This window comes from Contarinia nasturtii, unplaced genomic scaffold, assembly GCF_009176525.2.
Source record: "Contarinia nasturtii isolate CC-2019 unplaced genomic scaffold, AAFC_CNas_1.1 Cnas_scaffold_695, whole genome shotgun sequence".
Taxonomy (NCBI): domain Eukaryota; kingdom Metazoa; phylum Arthropoda; class Insecta; order Diptera; family Cecidomyiidae; genus Contarinia; species Contarinia nasturtii.
The window spans coordinates 1,782,729-1,807,718 of record NW_022198046.1 but is presented as its reverse complement, the minus strand read 5'-3'; the positions used below and the strand labels follow the sequence as shown (position 1 = coordinate 1,807,718).

General features: G+C 32.9%; 1 protein-coding gene across 3 annotated transcripts in view; it reads left to right on the top strand.

The window, feature by feature from the left end:
• Nucleotides 1–24,990, top strand: part of LOC116340844 (neural-cadherin) — a 156,053-nt gene that overhangs the window by 52,049 nt on the left and 79,014 nt on the right. Inside the window, exons 3-4 of one of the 3 annotated variants that reach the window (XM_031767552.1) lie at nucleotides 11,916–11,979; nucleotides 16,478–16,733. In XM_031767552.1, the coding sequence (XP_031623412.1) occupies nucleotides 16,667–16,733 (67 nt within the window). In that variant the 5' untranslated portion in view covers nucleotides 11,916–11,979; nucleotides 16,478–16,666. Of the gene's footprint in view, nucleotides 1–11,915; nucleotides 11,980–16,274; nucleotides 16,734–24,990 lie in introns of all 3 variants that reach the window. The other 2 variants (XM_031767551.1, XM_031767550.1) reach the window with 2 other exon arrangements.

Here is a 24,990-nt window from a genome sequence, read left to right as displayed (position 1 = left end):
ATAAAATGGAAAAACTGTCCAACGATTTTTTGAGCCTGATTTTTTTCTCGCTTTTCGTTCACAATAAAAGGCACGTATTCTATTGTACGATATACGAGTATAATAAATAATGTGTTTTCCGTTGAGGTGCACATTGAAGCATCTGTTTGTTGGCTTGTTTCAATCGGAAGAATGGCACTAATTTTCCACGGCAAAAGCAACTGCACTTCAAACCAATACCATCAGCACCGTTACTTCGGCGAGCGGGCGTTCACTTTACACAATTCTCAAGTGAGAATAAGATCACGGCAAATGACATTGTCTTACGGTTTCATTATTGCAATTTCATAAATCAAACGAGCATAAGGAACGGTTCAGTCGGAAAATGTGTGCTGAACTTGTTCCAAGTAACATTGCATTACACGCCATTTTAGCATTTGCAAGCTGGAGGCTGCAAGAAATCTTTTTCCACTCGAAATAAGCGTTATTCTTACTGTTTTTTTTTTTTTCATTTTGTAAAAAATGATGGCGTTCCCTTTTTTTAGTTTCAATTTCACAACAAGTGCACAATTGTGGTAAAACATTATATCAAACAAATTATTATTTGGGGTATCTATCTTGCAAGTACAATATTGTGGACAACACCTGAAGCACAGGACTTTGCGTGAGTTGAAGCATAAATCCTGGGGTGAAAGCACATGTAGTGTTTTTGTGTTTACGACAACATTCATAAGCTTTTAGTCGTTGTTTTTCTACTGCAAAACTATAGAGGTCAAAGTAATAAAGTGACGAGGGGGAATTATCGTCAATCATATACTTAACACGGTAATGAAAAATGTTTGGCTCTTCAAAAAGTGAGCAATCAACAGTATAGCCGCAAAGGTGAATTTAGTGTTAGTTGCATTTGTTTTGGTTTTGTTTTCGACCATTTTCTGAGACGAGTCAGTGGTTTTAGCTTGATTTCCCATTAATTATATGAGCAAAGCATTCAAATTATATGCGCACGATAAAGTTTTGTAATTAAACCACTCTTAATGGTCAATGCTATTCAAAAAGCGTTCATTTTTTCTCGGTCATTCTCATCGGACACATTTGGCCGTTTTCCAGAGTGACGTCGACGGAAAAAATGCACAGAAAAATGTATATAAACTATTTTTAATTGCCAGTGAATCACGTATTTTTTTGCCACTTTCTATTTTTTTTGTCGTTTGAGATCAGTGCCAGAATTGAATGCATACTCAAGTGCGCTGAAGTGCAAATTTTGAAGAGTACGGCGAGTACAACGAAGAAACGAAAAAAGATTAATGTACGGCTTGTACGTTATCGTGATGATGATGATGATTTTGAAATGCTTGATTTGCTCATTTTTCACTTCACGTCCAGCCAAAGTGGCGAGATTACATGATTTATATCACCCGATTTACTTGTCTAGGACCAATTCGAGACAAATCTAATCCGGTCCGACGTACATTTCCTCTTTCTTTTTTATTTGGTATACAAACATTTTCGGGATGTTAAGTCTATATCCGGTTGAATTTCGCCCAAATGACTCGTTTCAACAGAACACACCATTTTTCTTTATACGGTGGTGTAAACATTGCAAACATAACATTCATGTCGTGAATAAAATGTACATTTTTGCAATACAATAAAAATCGATTGAAATCTCCAGCAAAAAACATATAAACTCAAATGAATTGGCAATTAATTGGTTGTCCCAATTTGGTCATTAGAAACAGATGCCGTATTGCTGTTGCCACTGCTGATCCAATATTTGATAGTAGCATTCATTCATGCAGGTACATGGATCTCGTTAAAAACAAACATGCTCATCACAATAGTCTTATGCAGATATATACGGATGAATGAAAATTAGTCAACGCGTGTCACCAGCGTAAGACTTGGCGTTGCGCAATTTTGCATGTTTCACCATAAACATCGAACCATTCTGCCGGTTGGGGACCCGAAAAAAAATATTTGTTTGTTGTTTCACATCATCCGATAAAACTAAGCGATCAGCAGAAGTTAGAATCAAATTTGTCTGTTTTATTTATGCACCAATGACCAATTTGCAGATTGCAACAACGACAATACTGGCCACATGATGTGACACACACACACAATTGTATATGAAATTTCAGTTTACATAAATATCATTTCGAAAATGTGAGTTTGGGGGGTTTTTACGCCGAGGCACATTGCACAAGCCGATTATTGAGAGATGAAACCAGTATAATTTATAACGTTTTATATATGTCCGCCAGCGGGTCAAGTGTTTAATTATTTACACAAATAATAGCCAAAATATTGGTGAGCTGTGAATATAACGGGCATTACGTGTATCACACAGCAAATATTTTCGAACTCGAATAGTTTGAATTGTACCGTTCTTTTCAAGAACAAAACGTCAATTTATGTCGATATTGTGTTGAGTAGCAGAATGAATCTAAACAAAAATTGATGGCAGGGTGCAAAGTCACAATACTTTGGATGAAATACATCCACATGAATCGGCTTGAGGTTTGAAAAATGGCATTTTCGCATTTGATCAGAGCTATCACCGTCAGATAGATAGTTTATTATATAAATATTTATGTTTTCAACTGGATATTAACCGTCACTTTCGGCACTTACAAAATCGACGTGCTGTTGATTTATGATGATGGATTTTGTGTAAACAATGGATAAGGGATGTAATTCGATCGGATCGGATGACCAGGCGCTTCAATAGATGTGTGGCCAATGTTTGACATAAATCAGAAAATCGAAGCAAATAGAAAATTTATTCAATATGTTTGATGATTGTCAAAATGGTAATCGACTTGAATAAATACATACGCTGTTAAACACTCAACAGTCATGATACTTGAGCACTTACAGCGATTGCTTTGCGATGATTCTTGCCACATGTGTATATTTTCTCCCGCAAAGCCAAGCATTCGCTTAAATAAAACCTCGAGTCGTTATGGTTTTATGAGTGTTGTGTGGTTTTTTTGATAAAAAACCACGAAAAAAAAATGAACCAAGAAGCAACAAAGAAAATAGCTTGACTTAGTACAAGAATGCTATTGTTTGATTCAGTTTTTTTCTTCTTTTTATGCGTTTGGTTCGTAAAAAAAAGAAGTATCACAATCGAACCACAGTCTGTAAAGAGTATACAAAACGATGCTCGTATAAGTAGTTCAATGATTTTCATCATTTTATGAATCTAATCAAGATGCCATAAATACATTTTATTCATACGAAATACATCTTACCGCTGTTTTTATGTCTAACGGTTACGGTCTCTGTTTACTCCGTGCGTACTTTGGATAAAGTTTAGCTGGTAAATTTCTCATGCTTCAAAATTCCATAACATATTTGGTGCGATGCCGTAACATCTTATCGGTTCGTCTCGTCTACCGACATTCTAATCATTTCAATTTTGAAAGAATGTGCCACACATTATACCATATCAGATGAGTTCATATCATCACAAGTGAAATTCCTTTTTATGACAAATGTCGAATGAGAATGCAAACAACGCTTGCATTTATATTTATGTGATCAGACGCCGGGGCTCAGAATATTCCCATTTGGTTGCGATCATTTTGAAAGCTCGTCAAACTGATTCGAATAAACAAAATCACATGAATTCCGTGTATTCGATTCAACAAAATTAAAATGAATTATTCATCGCGTGTGTTTCTCAACTGAAGATTAAAACACGTTGCCGCCGATATATGCATACATGTACACATATATCTTTGTCTGTTTGGAGAAAAAAAAAAACATAAAGTGATGTGATCAATATATTTGCCATTTGTCGGGTCGCGCGATTCAGATAAACTATTACGAAACATGGAAAATTCCAAAGCATTCACACCTCAATATCTCGATGATAAAGGAATACACAGAGACTCATCTTTTGCATACTGTTCTCCATTTCCGTCAAGTAATATGAATGGATCGTTTTATAAACCGCCATATAAACCACACGCATGCTTTCTTTCTTTTTCTCTCATGAATGTCGAAAACCACATAAACCACATCAAATATTGTACATGTACTTCTTTCTACGCTATGCGATATTAAGTGTCTCCGGGTATGCATTCTGTATAAATTTTGACTTCACAAAAACCAACCATCAAAGTCACCATGCCTAAAGAGCACACATTTTGTGTGCTTTCGACTCTATATAAGATTTATGTCATCCATATGACGTCATATTCAAAATCGTATATATGTGTTATTTGGTCACCGCTCTTTGTGATTCAATTGGACTAGGTCTAGGTGGCGTTCTCGCAATTCATATAGTCCCTTATGCATTTTTTATTGTTTCAGTTTTATACTCATGTCACCATCAGTATTTTATTTTCGCAAAAAAAAAATCCACATGTTTCATCGCCGGTTTCTCACGTATCAATGTTTAATAAAAATGCGTTACCATTCAAAAAAATATAATATCTCTCCTATCCAATAAAATTCGTTTCTTCATTCCAAGGTGGTTTTAAAGTTGATTTTATGTTTTTATCGATTTGAATGCCGTAGAAGAATCATCATCATACATTGAAATTTAGTCTTTAGACTCTTGAAGTCGTTGCCTTCAATCGTGAAAGTGAACAAATTGGTTGAAATTTATTAAATGTTTACATTTCAAACATTTAAACATAGTACGAAAAACGAATGAAAGCAAAACAACCAGCACACATAAATCGTTCGCATCCGAAAATTTAATTACCCCCAAATGTTCGCTTTCTTCTTTCCAGCGAATTTTAGATTTAACTGTGGCAAAAAAAATATAAAAACTGTAATATTTTCATTTGAGTACAATTCCCCGCTGATGTTGGATCGTCGTTCTTCCTCACCGCCGCCGTCACCATTGTAAACGAATCAAATACATTTATACATTGTAATGTTTTTACCAAATGAAGGATGAATCGTTTTCTGAATTTGGAAAGTCAGCAAGCGAACGAACGAATGAGCGCTTTTGGAATTTACTCAATACAAAATTGGAACGATTCACTTATGAAACCATAAAATGGATTTCATCAAGTTCAGAAAATTGTAACTTTTTTTTTGTTTAAACCATGAATCAGTTTGTTTTCGCTTGCGAGTCCATTTAAACAAAGATAACCGAAAATATGGAATTCTTTCTCTGCGTGTCGAACATTTCAAAATTTTATTGTTGTATAAAATAATAGTAAAAATGTTGAAAATGATGCAAAATTCAACATATATCCGGAATACAATGCAATCACAATTTATGCGATGAGAGTAATTCCAATTTAGGCCATTTACTAAAGCAAAATTGAATTCTCTTCAAACAAACATCGTTGAAGGAACGTTGAACGGAAAACACTTTTTTTATAAAAAAAATTATCGTTCTTCCAATGCTATCGCTGTTTCATTTTTTAATCAAATTTGGTGCGTTTAATTCCCATATTAAGCACATAAAAATGTTGAAAAAAAGATGTGTCTCGCCCTCATAAAATTTGATCAGCTTTTAATGTCGTACGTCTTTTAGATTCAATAAACACATTGCTCGTGCTTCAAAAACCAAAGCACGAAAATAGGGTAAAGAGAAAAAAATACATGTCATCTGGATAAAAAACGATTAACTAGGGAGAGAAAATGCAAGCGAGCATTTGAAATGTGCATGCTGAAGATTATGAACTCAAGTCATTGGTGTATAACTACTGTGTTATTCAAGAGCAATAGATAATGATATCAAGCATTTTGTTCGAATGAAAAATTGCTCATTTTCCTTGAATAAGCTCGTTCGCCATGCTTTTTTTTCTCTTCTGTTCTCTTCTGCTTTGAACATTTATCGCTTTTCCCAAATGAAGGTTGATGAAGACGAATGGAATGACTTCGACATTGTATCTCAACCAAATATTTTCACTTATTTTGTCTCTTGTTCTCACGTTTTGATGTTTCTTTTTTCTCATTCATTTATGTGTATTTCTACTTTCCGTATCTATGGTAACGTGTTATCTTGAGCAGTATCCGGCTTCTGAGTTGCTATTTGTATCGAAGTAAGTGAATGCTTTCGATTTAACCTAAATGCGTTTCATTCTCTGAGCTAAGTATTGATGCAATACTATCTATTTTGGTGGTATAAAGAACAATTTCGAACAAATACACTGAATGCAGAAGAAAAATCCGTGTTCGCATTGAATGCAACATCCTCCAAAAAACGAGCAACGATGGAAAGAAAAATGAAATAACCATAAAAATTGTATGGCAAACATGAGACAACCATCACATCACATGATTGTGATTCGTTGGTGCTATGTACAAAAGCTGAGAACCATTTGGTACTTGGTACTGGCGATACGAAAAGCAAGACATTCTCAAAACAGAACAATGCACGCTGCACTACTCTACGACTTGATATATTATGTTTCTCGCTTTCGTTCATTTTGATCGTTGTTTTTTATACGTTTTGTTCAGTTTGTAAAAAAAAAGAAGAGAGAATAACGTTGTAGCAAGCGATTTAACGTTTCGTTTTGGTCTTTTAAGTTTGAAATTTATCAGTGTCTACTATGGATGTTTCGTGTTTACGAGTGCGCTGGATAAGACCGAAATAGATTTTTGCCACATTTTTACTCTCATTCTCCTCGACTTCGATGGATTCTAATTTATTTTTATCGTTACGCTTTCTTACACTTTTGATTTTGGCGCGGGAAGAATGTTTTCTTACGTACTGTCGATATAGTATATATATGCACAAAGTTCTTTTCAAGTGCTATTTTATATTCGCTTTTCCATTCGCATGGTCAGAGCAGCTCTTCTTCGCTTGAAAAATGAAACAGCTCAATACATTTTATCGGCAAGTAAAATGCAGGTAATGAATAAACTTCTGCCGTATCTACCAAAACATCCGAAAAATTGAACACTTGAAATATCAAAAGGCAAAAGAGTGGAAACTTTTGTTCTGTTGTTGTTCGCAGCTTTATAAATCTGCGTGGACGCACGTGGGGAGGGCAAATCAAAAAAAAATTGCACTTGATTGTGGCAAGTGCACGAGAAATATTTTCATGCACTTTTCTAATGCAGCCGGCATATCAGAAGTAGCAGCAGATGCATCGTGCTGTGTTCCAAATGAGCAAAAAAAAATTGTCTAAAGAAGGAAAACGAGAAGCCCAACGAACCGACATATCTCTGAACAAAAAGAAAACAACAACAACACAGATAAAAACGTAAACGAGCGTGAAATACTTCAGCAACATACCGTTTGCTAGGTGAAGTAAATTGAAATCGATTTGGGAATAATGTCATGAGTGAAAATAGTATATTTTATTTCGCTATTTATACTGTGCTCTTCTTTTTACCCCTGAATGTCTTTTCTTCACTCTTTCTCTCTGTGTGTGCATTCTGCGCTATTCTCCTGATCATTCGTTTCGTTTGCAATTTTATTGTATTTGTTTCGATTAAAGTGTTTCATTTGTTGCAGATGTGCAGCAATGTGCAGCGGCCGTATTGCTTTCGTTTACCACTTATTTATGTGCTAAGCGGAAAATTTATTAGATTTAATGCATTCAAACCAAGATCCAAAACAGTACCTTAACTTTAATCTCGGTGGCAATAAATGAAATAACTCGTCCTCTGAATTTCCCATTTGGCGAATCAATTTGAAATTAAATTGCTTCGTACATTTTTTTCTTTCATTATTCCATTCACAATTTTAATTGTTGTAATGATTTTAACACTGGGATTTATTGGTATTGATTGGAAACTGTTTCAATTGGAATGATTCCTGTGTACGCTTGAATTTTAAAGCTGCTTTTTTTAATTTATTTCATTTATTTAAATGATAAATGACAAAACTTTTGAATTGAAATCGTAATCGTGTCGCGAAAAACACATTTCAATAAGCTTTTCTCTATATTATTGATGATATTCAGGTTTAAATCAATTTGGTTTTCGATCAATTGCATCGTCACAAAATAATTTAAAGATAACCATAAATCGAATTAAACGATAATGATGTCGTTTTTGGTGTTTCTATCTATCTATCTATCTATCTAGTTATCGCAAATTAGAAGCTGAGCAAAATTCACACTGCACGGAAAACAACTGAATTTCAATTTCAGACCGATGAATGTTTCGCGTGAATTTCATCGGATTTTAGTCATTAATTGAATACAAAAACAATGCGACAAAGACAAAACTTTTCCACTTATCCTTCTTAAGTCTGTCGAACCGACGAAGGAAACAAACAAAACTTTGATACGATGAAAGTGATCAAATGGTGCCAAAATTGATTGGGGATATACGATGAAGACATAATGAAGTCATGTGATATAGTAAAATATGCGTTTTATCGTATTTAATTTGAAATTAATTAAGCGAATAATCTGACTTTAATTCAATCAAAATACATTCCAACCGAACGATCTATGGTCGTTGTTTTATATTCTTATATTTTAAATCCAGTGTACGCGGATTTTTTTTCGTTGCAAAGGATATCTTTTCGATTTATTCAATGGAATGATTTTCAAATACTTTTTTTTTTACTTCCATCACGACGGATTCAAATTAATCTCATTGGAATGCAATGGCAATTCTGTGTGTCGCGTTTTTTTCACCATTAAACACAAATCAATAACGAATTTCTGTGAATTGAAGTATTTAATCACACGTTCAATTGTTTGACATTCGATTACCGAATTCAAAAGCGACAAGAGAATGAACGAAAGGGGTTGCTTTTAATTTAAATTGAAATATACAAAATGGTTATTTTTAGAGTTTGTTCAATAGTGATTGCGTTTTTACTGCATGTTGTTAACAAAACCAAATCCGATGCTTTTCTAACGACAACCAAACACATTTCTATAAAAAGCATTAGACGCAAAGTTCATTGCAAGCAAAACAAATGCTTTAAAAATTGTTGAAAAAAAAAAAGAATTTGAATTGATATGCTCAACCGACCATGTGTTGAACGTCTCTCCCATGCTGTGTCTGAGTCGCGATGCCAATCATTTGTTTCAATCATCACCATTATTATGCGCTATTTGGAATTCACAATACATCGACAACCCGGCATGTGTTTATATCAACATCATCCAGGATATTACTTGATTGTTTTTGACAGCACAAACGAAGCGTACAGAAAACGTCGACCGTTTGCAAAATTAAATCAAGAGCAGCATGTTCCATTGTATCAACACAATGCCAAAGCAACGATACATATAAAAAAAAGCAATGAACGATTCATGTATTCAATCATCTGTGAATGCAATAAGTCCTCGCACATTCACTCTCGCCGTTTTTTTTCAACATTGCAAAGTGGGATTCGCTTCGAAAACCTTTATCAACAACACATCACATGATCCTGCCCAGAGTTTCATGCGAGCATATATTTTCAACTGATATCTCAATTTGATTGCGATTCAACCCATTTCATTTCTTTTCACATAACGATACAAGAAAAACGTACGCAAATATATGCTTAGTGTGTGTACATACTACATACGTTTTTCATTTTGATTTATTCAGTTCGCATTCGACTTTACGGTGATGCTATTTTTTTTTGTTGTTGTTTAGTTGCATACGTTTAAGTCTGTAGTCTGTATTCCAAAAAGTTAATTTCCGAACTTTGTCACATAAGTTACATGGAGCATCATTCCGAAAAAACGAATTTTGCATATAAAATTCGAAAAACATTCAAACGGAATAAATGCAAATGTCTTCTTGTTTGTACTTTGATGATTTTCCCCCTTTTCGCTATCATATTGACATCGATGGGACGATGTATTCATTTTTTCTTCTTCTTATTCCTCCAACAATCTTTGTACTTTGAGAGATTCAATTGATATTTTGCTTTTAAATCGTTTGAACTATGTAAACAACGAAAATATGTATGTGATGAAAACTTTCACAACAAAGGGAAAGTACACATATGTTTGATGTTAAAACCCTTTCGTTTGTTTCTTCTTTTTTTTTTTTTGTTTTAAAGGTTAAAATCTATTCTAAATCAACATGATATTATTGAAAGAAATTTTTCGTTTGCAATTTCGCTCTGGGTTATGGCTTTCATCTTCACCATAAAAATAAAGATTTCATCATGACAATAACGCCATTTTATCAAAATAGATACTTAATTTAAGTCACATTTGAAAAGTATGTGAACAGCAAGCATTTTAAAATATATGGAAAATTAAATTTGATTGACTTCAATAGGGGTATTTACTCTCACAGTGAACATATATGTCTATGAAAATAACAATATATTTTATGTGCGCATTTTGCAATTAAGGTTATGAATTGTTCGTAACTTGTGTCACATGCTTCCATATTTTTTATTGACATTCACATTTTTCATCGTGTATAGATTTTTGACGTTATAACAAAGGGCTTGAACATAATTCTCTTTTCATTTACGACATCTGAACATAATTAAAAATCGCCGTATACGTCAAGGAAAATACGTCGGAACTACTAAAGAGATCTTCTTCTTTTTTTCTCGCAAATGCTGCACTTTCCGTTACATTTTTATGATGGGGTTAAAAAATAACAAGAAACGTGGATATGCAATGCACCTGCCACACAAAAGACATTATGAAGAAAATCACATCTAGTTTTTTTCTCGCTCTTCTTATTCGTTGAAACGAATCAGGGAAAAAAAGAGATGAAAAGTTGCATAGAAAAACCATTTAAGTTGACCTGCTTCCAAGAAATCTGTTCGAGTCCAAGGCATTTTTAATCATCTGGTTCATAGCGCTTTAATTTGGTTTTCTTGTGAACTTTGTGCAACGTAAAACAACTTTGTCGGCAATCTTTTGTATTTAAATCTTCTCTGTGATCACTCTTAGTTCATGACACACGAACAAAAGCGTCCAATAACGCTAAAGAAGAAGAAGAAGAATTGAAAAAAATATATATACCGACTGGAACATGAACGATGACGCAAACTATTATCTAAATGACAGCACCAGTAGTTAGAAAGAAGAACGGAAATTCCGTTCATTTTCCGTAACACAAAAAAATAGGATATAAATATGAATGGAACTTTTAAAATTATCTGCATGGATTTTTTGTTCCTTTTCTTCATTTTTCTTATTGCATTCATGCAGTGAGCTTGTTCCGTTTCAGTATTCATGAAGAAATGAATCTTCCAATAAATCAAATTGATTCTCGACATTTGTGGTGCGTGCACAAGGATAGACACTCACTCATTCTCCACATCTTTTTTCTCGTTCGTATTCATCTGAAACTTCTTCTGTATGACAGCAGTCGATTGCGTGTAATAAAGATTGAAGTTTTTATGTGTCGTCCATATTCTTAGCAATAGCGAACAGCATGTGAACAATACAGACATTGTGCAAGTTTAGGATGTCGAAAGATAGTTTTAGTTATTCATCATAAGTTTTCTGTGCATATGCCATGTTGAAATATTGGCTCGCAAAAGTAAGACGATGATCAAACTATGGAATTTTTCGATAGTTTATCGACTTGGTTTAGTCATCAAATTTCAATTTCGAACAGTATTTCATGAAGTCATTTTGCTAAAATGAAGTGGAAGAAACGACGACTTTATTTACTAAGAATGAATTATCTTGAAAAATAAATAAATATTCACTTCAGAAGTTTGCTATTTCAACGGTAATCAAGCAGATGATCTGCAGGCCCATTTTTAAATGGGCAACAAAAAACAGGCCAAGCAAATTAAGTATATAAAAATTGAAACTTTTGAGCAAAAGCCAGTATTTCATTGAAAATCCAGTTGAAAATGTTACACGTGGAAAATTAAACAGAAAAACCGATATAATTTCTAAATGTTTTCTTTTCCTTTTTAACTTGACGCCTCATTGTCAAGACGCATCATTAGTAACGAGAAACACTCTTTTTAATCACAAAAGCCTTCTAATTAGGGATCAATTTGAAAAATTATTATATACAGCACCACCCATTCCAATGATATTAATGTTTATGTTTTCATTTTTTTGCAGGTATGTGAAGAACCAGACATCATTTTCGTGACATCGTCATAGCTAAAACTTTCCATTCGAGTTGGTACGCGACCAAGCATCGTTAACGACCGAAAATTGATGCTAAAAATTCATTGAATTTGCACGTCTGTGCTTTGTTTCAACCGCATCTCTTTCGTTCCCTTTTAATTTCTTGAAGAACACACGTTGAATATCATCAATTTATTCGCTGTGTTTTTATATATATTCGTACTTGAGATGTGTGCTTTACATTGAAAACGTATGCTTCATGCATTTTTGATCAACATTCACGCTACTTATCTTGTCGTACCTCAAATTTATTCATGTTGCGTTGACAGTCCGCAAGATATATTGTAGGTAGATTAATCGTTGCGATTCATATAAAATATGGTTGTAAACACTTTCAAAATGTTGATTAATATTGAAATGCATGTGGCAGTATTAGTAAAACCGAGGAAGAGACAAAATGTATCATCGTCATGAACATTTTTTTTTGCTGTTGTGACAGCCAAAAATAAAATGTGAATGATGTGCAACAACGAAACATACTAACCGCCAACATTTGTTAGCTGAATTCATACATTCAGCAAATAGAATGTTTACTATGTCATTCAATTCATATAACATTTTAAGCGTTGTGTGTCAAGAAATTTTATTTTCAATTGCAAAATATTTTGCGGCAATTTAATCGAATTACATTAAAGTGGCATAATTTTTAGCAAATGAAAATGACGCAAAATTTGCTGATTTTTTTTTTTGCAAAGTATGAATGTTATAAATGATGAATCGTGTAACTGAAAAATGTCTTGTGCCCCATCGAAACTGAAGTATCACTGAGCGCGTGTTTAAAACTCATTTATTTTAACTATGTATGTTAATTTTCATTTGTTTTCATTTTCGAATAATTTCGCCATGAATTCCCAAAGCTGCTCGCAAATCAAAAGAGTACGCACAAGAGAAAGAGGGAACTGAAAGTGACAAAAATAGCAGTTTTTCTCTTGCCTGCACAATTTTTGCATATTAAAATAATAAATGCTGAAAATTCGTGCTACTTCATGATATTCACAAAGCAATTACGATGTAATAAGTGTGCGTTTCATCTAAAAATGCCGCGCTTTTCTCTCTGTTCCGATGAGTTTTTCGGTATGTACATTATCGCATTTTTGTCCGTCGTGTTTGGGTTAATGCCACGCGCATGTATGTGTATGTGTGTTGGTATTGCCACTTTCGGCAAATTGGATTTTATAGTGTTTGCCCACTGTTTACCATACGACGCCACATCAATGTGTCCCCATATAAATTTTAATAAATTGTGTAACAATTCATTTAATTTCATTTATCCTGCATACTTCGTAAACTTTATCAAGCATTCTGAGATAAACGGAAGTACAAAAAACGAGAAAACAACCCATGTATATTTGCTCTACTTGACAATATTTATTTATTTACTTGCTGAAATATTCATGAACATTTTAAGCGCAAACAATTTTCCATTTTGTATGCAGTACTCAAATGTTTTCGAAGCAACGAAATTTAAACTGCTGACAGCATTTATGCTTTTTGATTTTCTTCATTAAAATAGGCTATAAGCTGGTCAATGTGCATGCCGTTTTTAAAGACTCATACCCCACAATTTGTGAGTAATATACACATTTTATGAACGCTCTAATACATCATTCGCTTAAAGTTATTAGTGGAACCATTACTTTTTGGCAAACCATTCATCGTTCGTATGCCAACTTTTCAAGAGATCATCACAAGTTTTTTTATCTGATTAGAAAGAAAAAAATCCTGATCGCATTTTAATTACCGAATTCTATGTAGTGAATGAATCAAGTGTATCAACATTCATACGTGTGTTTTCACATTTTCATTTCACGTTTACCATTTTGACAATGTTTTCTATTGTAACAGACTCCCGTCTCCCCCAAAGAGATAATAAATTTTTAATGGACTGCTATCAGCAATGTTCGAATTTCGAAATTGAACGAAAACTAAAACTTAGCTCACGAAAAGTAAATAAATCTTCGTACAAAACCCAGAAAAAAAAGAGAAAACAAGATGTATGCTTTTTGCCAAATAAGAAATCCAAGCGAAAAAAAATTTGTAAAGAAAATGAATAAATGTTCGATGACACTTTATAACATGAAAACGATTTGAGTTCGCGTACCTTTTTCCTGCCTCATATCGAGCTTAAAATATATCCATAATTCATAAATCATAGAAGGAAGAAAAAAAAGAAATGAGAGATGCTGCACACAAAGCTGAAATATTTGAGAGGCACAGAATGTTTGGCACAGAGAGAAAATTTATGAATCAAACACGAGTTTGGTCTGAAAGAACATGAATCAAACGATACAGGATGTATATTTATGGGCATTGGGGCGTTAACCAAATACTAGAGTAAGCATCCGCATTATCAACATGCACGAACTCTCACCAGCAAAAAAAAAGCATCTTTTAACACAATCTCATTGGCAATCTAGAAAACAACGCGAGGTGCAAACCAAAGTGGTGAAAACTTTAAAGAGGAAAATTCAACACATTTGAAAATATTTTCTCATGGTCACTTTTGACTCTTTATTGTTTGTAATTTTGCACATTTATATCCAAAAGGATATCTTTAGCAGTCTTCCTGTAAGAATTGCTTCTTCGAAGATCAGTTGAAGTGGTTTAAGCATAGGCAGATGAATAAAATTCGAAATAGAATTCACAGCCGATGAAAGAACATAAATATTGAGCTCGATACCACTTCGACGCGGAAAAGTTTGCAAATGTTGGCACAGCATACGATTGTTTTGTTACGTAATCAAATCCAAAGTGAAACAGCGGTGGCGCAAGCATTTTGATTACAAGTCGGGCATTTGTTCAAAAAGCGATTATCTTTGTGAAAAATTTGTGAATTATCGAGATTTGTATGTTTCACATTTGGTACGGTATCGATTCAAAATGAAAACAGCCAGTCACTTCAAGATGGTTGAATTTGAAAGTGCATATGAGGATTTACAATTTCAATTTCGCCACTTGTTGGGTTGTTTCGTTTCGAATGCAGAACCATTCACACAGGCAAATGTTGAAACGTAGAACGAGGAAAGTAGTAACTTTCTGACAGCAACCAAAAATCTGAAAGAGGATATCACTGAAACATACAACCTGTCAAAAAAGCACACCTTCAAGCACAATAAATTCTATTTACGTGTGGATGGAGTCAAACAACATATAATAAAGTTGAAATGAAAAGACATAGAAATGTGTTTCCACAGTTCGTCCGCACGTTCGCGTTTGTTTAATAAAAATGCGATAAAAAAAAAATAAAAAGCATTTTGAAGTAAAACTATCACCAATTTTGTGTCGCTAGCACACGAATTCTTATTTTTTTGTGTTTTTCTTCTCGTTTACTGACTGAGTTGATTATTGGTGATGACACATTATTTACCCTTATTTCCACGGCTCTCAATTACCTGTACAATGTAAACGATGTCATTGTTGAACATTTTAAGTGGCATTTTCGTCGCACGTTCAAAACACCATTGCACTTGGGTGCTTGAAAAGGGCATTTCATTGCCTCTTATACCTTATGCACATGCACATCCATTTTATATATGCATTGCGCTCAATTGCACTTGGTTCGCTTTGCTCATATTCAGTACATCATGGCACAAACGTCACACAAAGATGGAACAAGTAGTGAATTATGACGATTCTTTTTCTTGGTCGTCTTTGCCTCTTTCTCTTTCCGCTCGTAACTGGTAACATATGTTTGATTACACTATAATCAAAGGATTCCATTTCATATATATATCGAATGAAATACATCATTTCTGTTCGTCATAACGCAAGATACAGAGATGTTGAAGAGGAAACAGCATTTTCCGTTTCATCAAATCAAACCCAATTCAGACGGCATATTCTCGATAGTTCTACTCCATCTGTTCTTTTTTTTTGTATATCATCTATCGCTATCTAAATGCCAATTGCACATCGTTTGGTTTGGTTTTAGTGTAATGTGTGTTAAAACACTCCACAGCTTAATATCAGTTGGGTTGGAAAATTCATGTGAATTCATTTACTCGATAATAATTTTATGTTATTGATGCATGTTTCAATAGCGGAAATCGTGTTTTCATTCAATGTAATCGAATTGTACCTTTCTTTCTGCTTGTTCAATCAATCGAATAATTCGCTGAAGGCCTTTTCGAGTCTTCATATTATCGAGTAAATGTTTGTAAAATTGCCAACATTTTTATTTTCAATTCAATTAAACGTTGTTAAAAGCAAATGTTTATGCATACTTACAAAGAGAGAAAGTGGAAAAAAATCCCAACTCGACCCATATATAAAATTACTATCATGTAACAGACCACAAGAACAACAACAGAGGAAAATGGCAATTAACCAAACACTCATAGAGAGAAATAGAGAAAGAGAGATGGATAAAATGGAAAGATGAGCGTAAAATAAAGGGTAGTTTTAATAAAATGGAATCACATTAAGTTGTTGCAGACAGAGAGAGAAAGAGAGAGCGATAAAAGTGATAGAGAATTTTTTTCCTGCAAATATAGACAAATTGAATCCCGTATAAAGGGGGGGAAAAGAGTAAAAGCAAGACAAAGTGCACGGAATAGTACAATGAGCGATAAAGAGACTTTGAACAAAAATGAAGTGATTAGATATTGTAATTGCAGCAATTATCTCGACATGCCGACACAATTGTCGCATTATTATTCATCGATTGTATTATAAGTACGCGAATGGAAGATATTTTAGCATTTCCGATGCGTGTGCAATCAAAAGTCCTTCAGCTTATTGTTTTAATTGGTAAGTGATCTAGACAAATACATGAATTCTTTTGCCGCATGACTAAAAAACTTTCAAATGACAATAATCATTAAATTACATTGGCCAATTAAGGCAACGCAATTTTGTTTCATTATTCGATGAAATGATTGCAATTTAATTAGCTTTAATTTTCTACAGAATGTTATATACGCTATTTTCATTTGGACAACACTTGCATTTTATTTGGATTCATTACGGTTTAATCCAGAGCAAAAATATTTCTGGACTATGAATTCAAGTGGCTATATAGTTTGGTTCTGTCGTCAAGAAAAACATCAAAAGACAAATAAAAAGAAACTTTTATTTTTCTGATACTTTTTTATTATCCGGTTTTTGTTTCGATTACTTGCAAAATAACACCCGAATACAGAAAGTTTGACAAAACCAACGTTGCCACTCAATATATTCAAATGGTGGAAAGAACACTCAAAAAACAATACGGAAGTATTACAAAGTTTTCGCGCACAGAAATAAAATATATTGTTGCTAAAGAAACAGAAAAATAGAAGTAGTTTTTTGTTATTATTTCTTTTGCTTGCGTTGAAGAAGTTCGCTATTACGCTTATTTGTGCCGTAGATTATAAGGTGGCCTTATACAATATTCAAAACATCTGTTGTTCGTGCTTTATTTATTTTTCTTCTTTTATCCGCGTGTGTGTATAATATATGTGTCTACTTCAAAGTACATTGCGCCAAAGTTTCATCCCTTGTTCTGGTGAATCACAAAAATTAAATAACACAATTCAGAAATACTTTAAGTTTCTTTCTCTTGTTATAAAAAAAACTAACAAAACCATGCACGTTCCGTCAAACATGCCATCAAACTATCTGCAGTATTATGATGAAGAAACTACTCTTTTTATGCAATTTGAATTTGAATTGACGAGAGTTTTAAGAAAGAAAAAACTTTTTCGCAATGAAAAATCCACGTCGAAACTCACAAAATTGAAACGATTTTTGAATAAGATGTTTCGAAAATTGTTTATATACATTACAAATTCCGACAAATCCAAGGTAAACAACGTGTTTGTGCAACATATATGGACACTCGCCCAAATGTCGGACTATTTGTTTGAATTTTCAACTTCAATTTAATATTTAACATTTTTGATTTCATGAAAAAATATCACTTTATACACAATTCGATGCAGAATTTAATTGTGCTTCATTTCACGTTTCTCAAAAGATATTAATTTCCAAAAATGTATTATTTTTTTCCATTTTTTCGTCATAACATCGAAAATTCCAAATGTCGGATATTCGTCGTCCAATTCTCGGCTCCCTAATCTCGACATATTTCATGCATTTTCACTACGAAACTTGTAAACTTCAAGTTTTGACAGCCCATGAACGCACTATTTACATTGAGGTAAACAATACAAAATATTGGAGTTAAAATTATTAGATTGATATATTTTTGCTCCATATTTTATTTAACTTATTTTTCTATAGTAAAGTGGCAAAAATATTTAAAAATATTACGTTATTTCACTGATCTAGAATATTTTTGGTGTGAATTTCACAATGATCCAAATACGACTTTAACTGTCACATCTGTCAAATCCAAAGTGTTTCACTTGAAACTTCGGTGCTTTATGTGTCGGCAATTGGACGATTTATTCCGGAATAATATTACAGTGAAAAATGAAAAATAAATATAATTGTTTTTCTTTATATTTTCAAAATTTCTGTTCAATAATTAAATTAAACTATCTACAATTCGCCGATATAATTTTTTTTCCAAACTAGTTATTTTTTCATTTAAAAAAACGCATTTTACCGGCTTGTCTCGAAATGACATAGTTTAACTTTTGACGTGAAAAAGTGATAAAAATGCCGAATTTTTTTTGAACGTAATTTGTGAAAGCAATAATAGATTTTTGATTAAAATTTGGATTATAATAAAGAGATTTGATATTGATCTTTCATAATTTACTTTTAAAAATGCAATTCAAATGAATTTTCAATTTTTAATTTCAATTCACCTCTCGGTATTCCGACATTTGGTCGTGTGTCGACATTTGGCAATCTACTGTAATGTGTAAAAATCTGGTATAGAAATCATTTGAATCAATGTCATTTTCTCATATGTTTTTTAACACTGATTTTTCCATTTACATTCTTTTAAACATTTTACATTCGTCAAAAAGACTCTATTCATTATTATGTGTCCTTAATTTATTCGATTATTTCAGAATATTTATTGAATTTGAATTTCGCTAAATGGTATTGTTCATTTGAACAAAAAAAACCAAAGCTTCATTTGCATTTTTCATTATTAATTGCCGCATTTGTTTTGCTCTACATTATTATCAGCATATCTATTGTAATTTTGATCAATGCAAAACAACGCACAAAATAAACAAAAAAGAAAAAAATTGAACCGTCGTTTCATTATGATATAGAAGCTAAAATGTTTTAGTGAATCGATTTTGTTGTGACAAAAGAGAAAAACACAGTTAAAGCATTCATAATATCAAAATACTTTCCGTAATTGAAACTGTAACAAAGCGTACAATGAACGTTATCTTGTTTATTGTCAGTTGCAGGTGAAATGTATCAGTTCAACTCTTGCTTCACACTGTTGCTGGGAAAATATCGTCCATGCGTCTTTTGCAATTCAAATGATTATGAAATGAATACGACAATTTGACGCTCAATTTTGTTTGTATGTTGTTTTTTTTTAAACACAATTGACTCTTATACAAATAAAAAATGTCAAAAAAAAGAAAAAGAAAAATAACAATTTTCTGTTAAAATATAAAACTGCTGTGACTATGTGAGATAGAAATCAACAAACAAAAGTTCATCATTTCGTAAATATTGATCTGAAATTCAAACATTTCAAAGCAATTTCGAAATGTCTAATCAAATTTGAATTGGGCACACAATATGTAGTCAAAGACTAGTTGTGTCATTTTGTTGTGTAAGCCAGGTTTTGTCGTAAGTCATCGTATAATATTGATTTGTCGATAGCATACATTTGAACGTTCAGCTACAAAGCATGCACATTTAGTAGTGTATTCATTTGCTTCCATGCGTTCGTTGCACATTTGACCTACCATAGGGCAACATGGTGAAAAATCCCCTAGCTAAATTAACTAGAAACATGGCATCGGAAACATGGCATCAAAAAACAAACAAACAAAAAAATATGCTCTGAGAAATGGAAAAATGGAATTCATTTGAATGTGAAAGCTTCGACTGAAATTGGAAATTGACAAGCGTTTCCACACAAAACAACAGCATACATATGTGTCGAATGGTAAAATATAAAAAGATGATCTAGAGAGATATGATTCATATGCGGAGAAAAAAGTAACGAACAAACAAAACGAGAGAGAGAGAAAACACAAAATGTGAAATGAAAAATGCCAGTTGAAATTAGTTTCGCTGAATGTTTTCTTTGGCATTTTTGCATTCGTGTTCGTAATTGTATTCGTTGACAATCCGTAATAAAGTTGAACAAAAAAAAGCGATAGGGAAAACAGAACAAAACAAGTATATGAAAAATCACTATCAAACAAATTGCTAGGCGTCCACAAACATGCTTTCTGGTTATAACCGATTCTCTCACAAAAGAATTTACCTCTTTTTTCTAAATGTTTTATGTAACCAACATAAAGAGCGATAAAAACATGTGTGAGTCTTCCATTTTTACCAAATGTCGCTTCTATTTTGCGATACTGCCATGGATGTTGTAGTGAGAGGTGTAACTTTGTATTTTTGACGACAGAAAAATATATAGAGAGAAAATGTTATGAAAAAAAATTTCTGCTCACCTATGGGTAAATTCACTGGAACCAAATTTCCAAATAGAAGATTTACAGTAACAACAAAACATTTCTCACTTTCTATTGCGGTAAAGGCAATGTTAAAATTTTTAAAATCTCGCCCGATTTGGCTGGAACAGCCGAAAACAGTCGTGTTTACGAAGAAATTAGAAAGAGCATGACGTGTTGATTTGTACAAAGGAATAAATGCCAAGCGATGTTAATAGTAATATATTCCATTTCACGCGTTGATTTCGCATATCATTTCAACTTCATCTACAATATGTGACACAAAGCCAAAAATATGCACAACGGAGATATGTATTTAACCGAAAGAGTCTAAAAGGAATTTCGATACATTATTTCTGATGTATCAGTAACGTGCTGCAGGATGATGCCATATACCACACCCGAGTGTGCAACACAAAGAAACTAGTAACATTTCTATGTTCGTGTTTTCGTTGTTTACTAAAATGCAAAAACGACTGAAAAACAAACTGTTTTCAAAGCTATTATTTTCACTCAAACAATGAATGAAGTTCCAAATATACAAAAAGAATTTTTGGTTTTAACGCTCGAAAAACATACGAGATTTCGTGTACACTAAATGCGAATTTATATACGTCGACTCTACAGCATCGCCTTTGAGAGCGATATTTCCTACACACATTTCATCATGGGTGCACACATATGCAGCAATTCTTCGCGATTTGTTTTTCTCTCTCTTTGCTGTAACTCACTATCATGTGTCAGCTTTATTGTTTTCGCTAAGAACCAGTATTCATAGTGTATATACAACCAAATACATATTTCCTATACAAATAGCAACATTGAAACGCGACCAAAACAATAAAAGATGCAACTAACGTTAAATAAACATGTTAAGCGGATGATTCTTTGGTTTTTTGTGTGGCTGATGCTGCCGTCGTCGTTACTATTGTAGTTGTCGTAGTCATAGTTGCCATTACATTTACAGCACACACTTTATCCCATTTTTACAATGTTCGTGTTGGCTTGTTTCTTTTGGCTTGTTTAAGAGTTAAATGAAAAACTCTAAACATTTTATCTTGAAAGTTTTCCCTTTGTGTGTGTGTCTTTTTTCATCTCATAGACAATTCATTTCATATGAGAACTTTTTTATTCTTTCTCCCAGCACATACCGCTTGTATTTTGGTATTAAGTTACACACAAACTTGTGTACACTTCAAAGGAGATTACCACTGCATTTTTCTTCATATTGAATAGATGAACAAGCGTTTTAGCGTTGAAATTGGTGTTTTTATCTGAATGTGAACAAAAGAAATGTTTTATTTGTACCTTAATGATCGTATTGTTTCATAAGAACTATTGTTCCAACCATTCGAATTAGGTAGTTTCATACACTTTTCTAATTTAAAAAAAGTCATCCAAATGAAGATATATCTTTGTGAAGCAGAAGAAAAAAACAGGTCATGAGCATGATTCTTTTCCGGTTCATTGAAACATCATATTTGTGATTAAGAGAAAATGTTCAAACATTCCATCATTGAGAATGGAATTTTTCAGAATTTCAAGTCATGTTAAACAAACTTAAAGTTTTAGTTAAGTGAAAACTTTATCCATGGAAAGATTCTTTCGAATATTGAATTCACTACGATGGCTTCTGTATGCTAATTGATTTTTAAGCGGAAGTGATAGCTTAAATTTCTTAATTATTATTTGGAAAAATATTTTCAATTTGAGCATTTTCAAGTTAAGTTGAAACTGAATTCACAACAATTTACAAGTGAATTTCATGGGAATCTAATAAAATTTGTCCAGCTTTAAGAAATATGTATTGCATTTGCTAAGTAATGTGATGTCTAGGAGTTACTTTTGCTGCTCTATTTCATTATCATCCGAGTGTTGTTTTAAAAAAATGTGTGCGGTTATTTAATTAAATTATTTGCCAAAGTTCGCCACTAATATTACTGAAACCGGAATCTTTCGTAATTATACGTACCTAGGGGCTTTTATGTACAAATTACTACTACTACAGTGTATATTAAAACATAACTTATGAATAGTCATGTATATTTCACACTGGAATGCCGTAGATGTGGTGAATAAGACGTGTATATTGTGAATATTTTGTAAAATGTATATACTTAACATAAAAGCCCCTAGTACGTACAAATTCAACTATACATATATTCTCAAATCACAATTTCTTCGTGAATACTACTGGCCTGTAAAATTTCCGTTAATTCAAATATCACGTAAAAATTCTTGCATCGTAACTATAAAATTAATGGCGTTAAAGCTAAAAGTTAATGGAATAGAAATTGAATAACATTCGATTATTTCCAGAATTTAAATTATTTCCCAAAAGTGAATGATTTTTAATTCGAATTATTTTCATTGAGCAAGACTATAATAATAGGTTCTAGACTGTGTGCTGCAATTAAACGAGTTAGCAAGCAATAAATCAGTCACACTAGTATGGCTAACAGCGCACAGTGGGATATATGGAAACGAAGTAGCTGACAAGATTGCTAAATATGCAGCAAAAGAGAAGGCCGAAGGGCCAGAACCAATGCTAGCAATCGACAGAAAGCTAATCAAAAGAGAAAACGATACTCTTCTAAATGAACAAACAATACGCTCATGGAATACCATTAGAATAGGGGAGCACGCAAAGTGCTTCCTAAAAAATGTGAATCCAGGAGTAACAGAACAACTCTTATCAATGAGTAAAAAAGATGCACGCATAATTGTAGGTCTCAAAACAGGTCATTGCAAGCTAAATTACCATTTGGTTAAATTAGGAATAAGAAATGACCCAGACTGCGAGCTATGCGGCAGATCAAGGGAAACGGCCAAACACATATTGTGCGATTGCCGTGTCCTATCATACGATATAATGAATTCGGAAGAGAGATCAGATGAATTATCAGAACAGATGAATTACTCAAAAAGAAACTAGATAAGTTATTAAAATACTACAAGAATTGCAGCGAGAGATTCTACCATATATCAAGCGCATTCTAATTAAACTACTAAGAACTGGACAAATTAAATCACAGTACATATCAGGTCTATTGTAAAACACTAATAAGCGTATACAATGAGTTCATTACTTCCTGATTTAAAAAAAATAATAGGTTTTGTCTTAAGACTTAATATACTTAAGAAATATTTCTTCAGTATTTTCTTTAATTGAAATCATTTCAAACTTCATAATCAAATCATTCTATCTATTTAAAACATATTACCATTTGTATGGCATATACAAAATCATGTTTATTTTTGAAGGTTGAAGCAAATCATTAAGATTGTTGCATTTTATACTTTATAGTATGAATAACCCTCAAAATAAATGCCATCTTTCAATTCTTTCCAATATGCTTTTAACCAATGACACAGGGTTTTGCGCAAAATACGTCTAGGATACAAACCATAACACAAAAGCTTTGGAAAGCTCTAGATGGTTGCTCAATGTGGAAAATAGGTGTCTACATTGTATGTAAAAGCTCATTCGATGAAGGGGAAAAATACTCATTCGAGCTTTGAGAAATTCTGAGTGTAATTCAATGTCATATAGCAAAACTTGGTATGTTACATTTGAGATGCTCCATTTGAGATTTAAATATTCCTCGTATCCTCGTATTTAGATCGATTTCACATGAAATCCAGTATATTAGAAGCAATAGAAACTAAATCCCGCCATAAATCACAATCCATGGTAATGAAGTTTGAAACCAATCTATGTGAATATGCTTAGTCAGAATGATATCTACGTATGATAATGTCATCTGTGATAATTTATCCATTTGCAACTCATCAAATTATTTGGTATTTGATAGAGAGCGATTGACGAGTCTGATGTAAATCACAAGTTTTGCTCCGATGGTCAGACAATAACACAATGGTCCGATGGCTTCATATAAACATAGAATCAAAGGACTTTTGAACAATCATCCAATTTGTCTTAATTTGATATTGGTGAAGAAAAAACGGCTATAAACGGAAGAAAGTCGCGTATAACAAAGCAAATTTATTGAATTTGTTGGATTTTCTCGAGAAAATGTTCTGCTATAGAATAAAATATAAGCATTTTTTGTTAATTCAAACACAAGCAGCGCTCTGTCGATTTTTGGTATGAAATTGGATTTTCTCTTCAATTTTAACTTAGAATATCTGAGAATATGTTATTCAACATATAAATAAAAAAAACGCACACTTGAGAGTCTTGCATCATCGTTCAACGTAATAGAATGAAAATAAATTAAGGGGGTTTTGCTTATAAATTCTTGAGCGTCTGACAAAGCAACAACCATAAATTCATGCCACTACTCACCCGACACAATCGTCGATAGGATAATCAGCATCAAAAGACAGATTCAGAGAAGAAGAAATGCGGGAAAATACAAAATTTCAGATAGTTGAAAAAGAAGAAAAATTGTTTTCTATTTGATTTCTCATTGATGTCAAGACAAGTATAT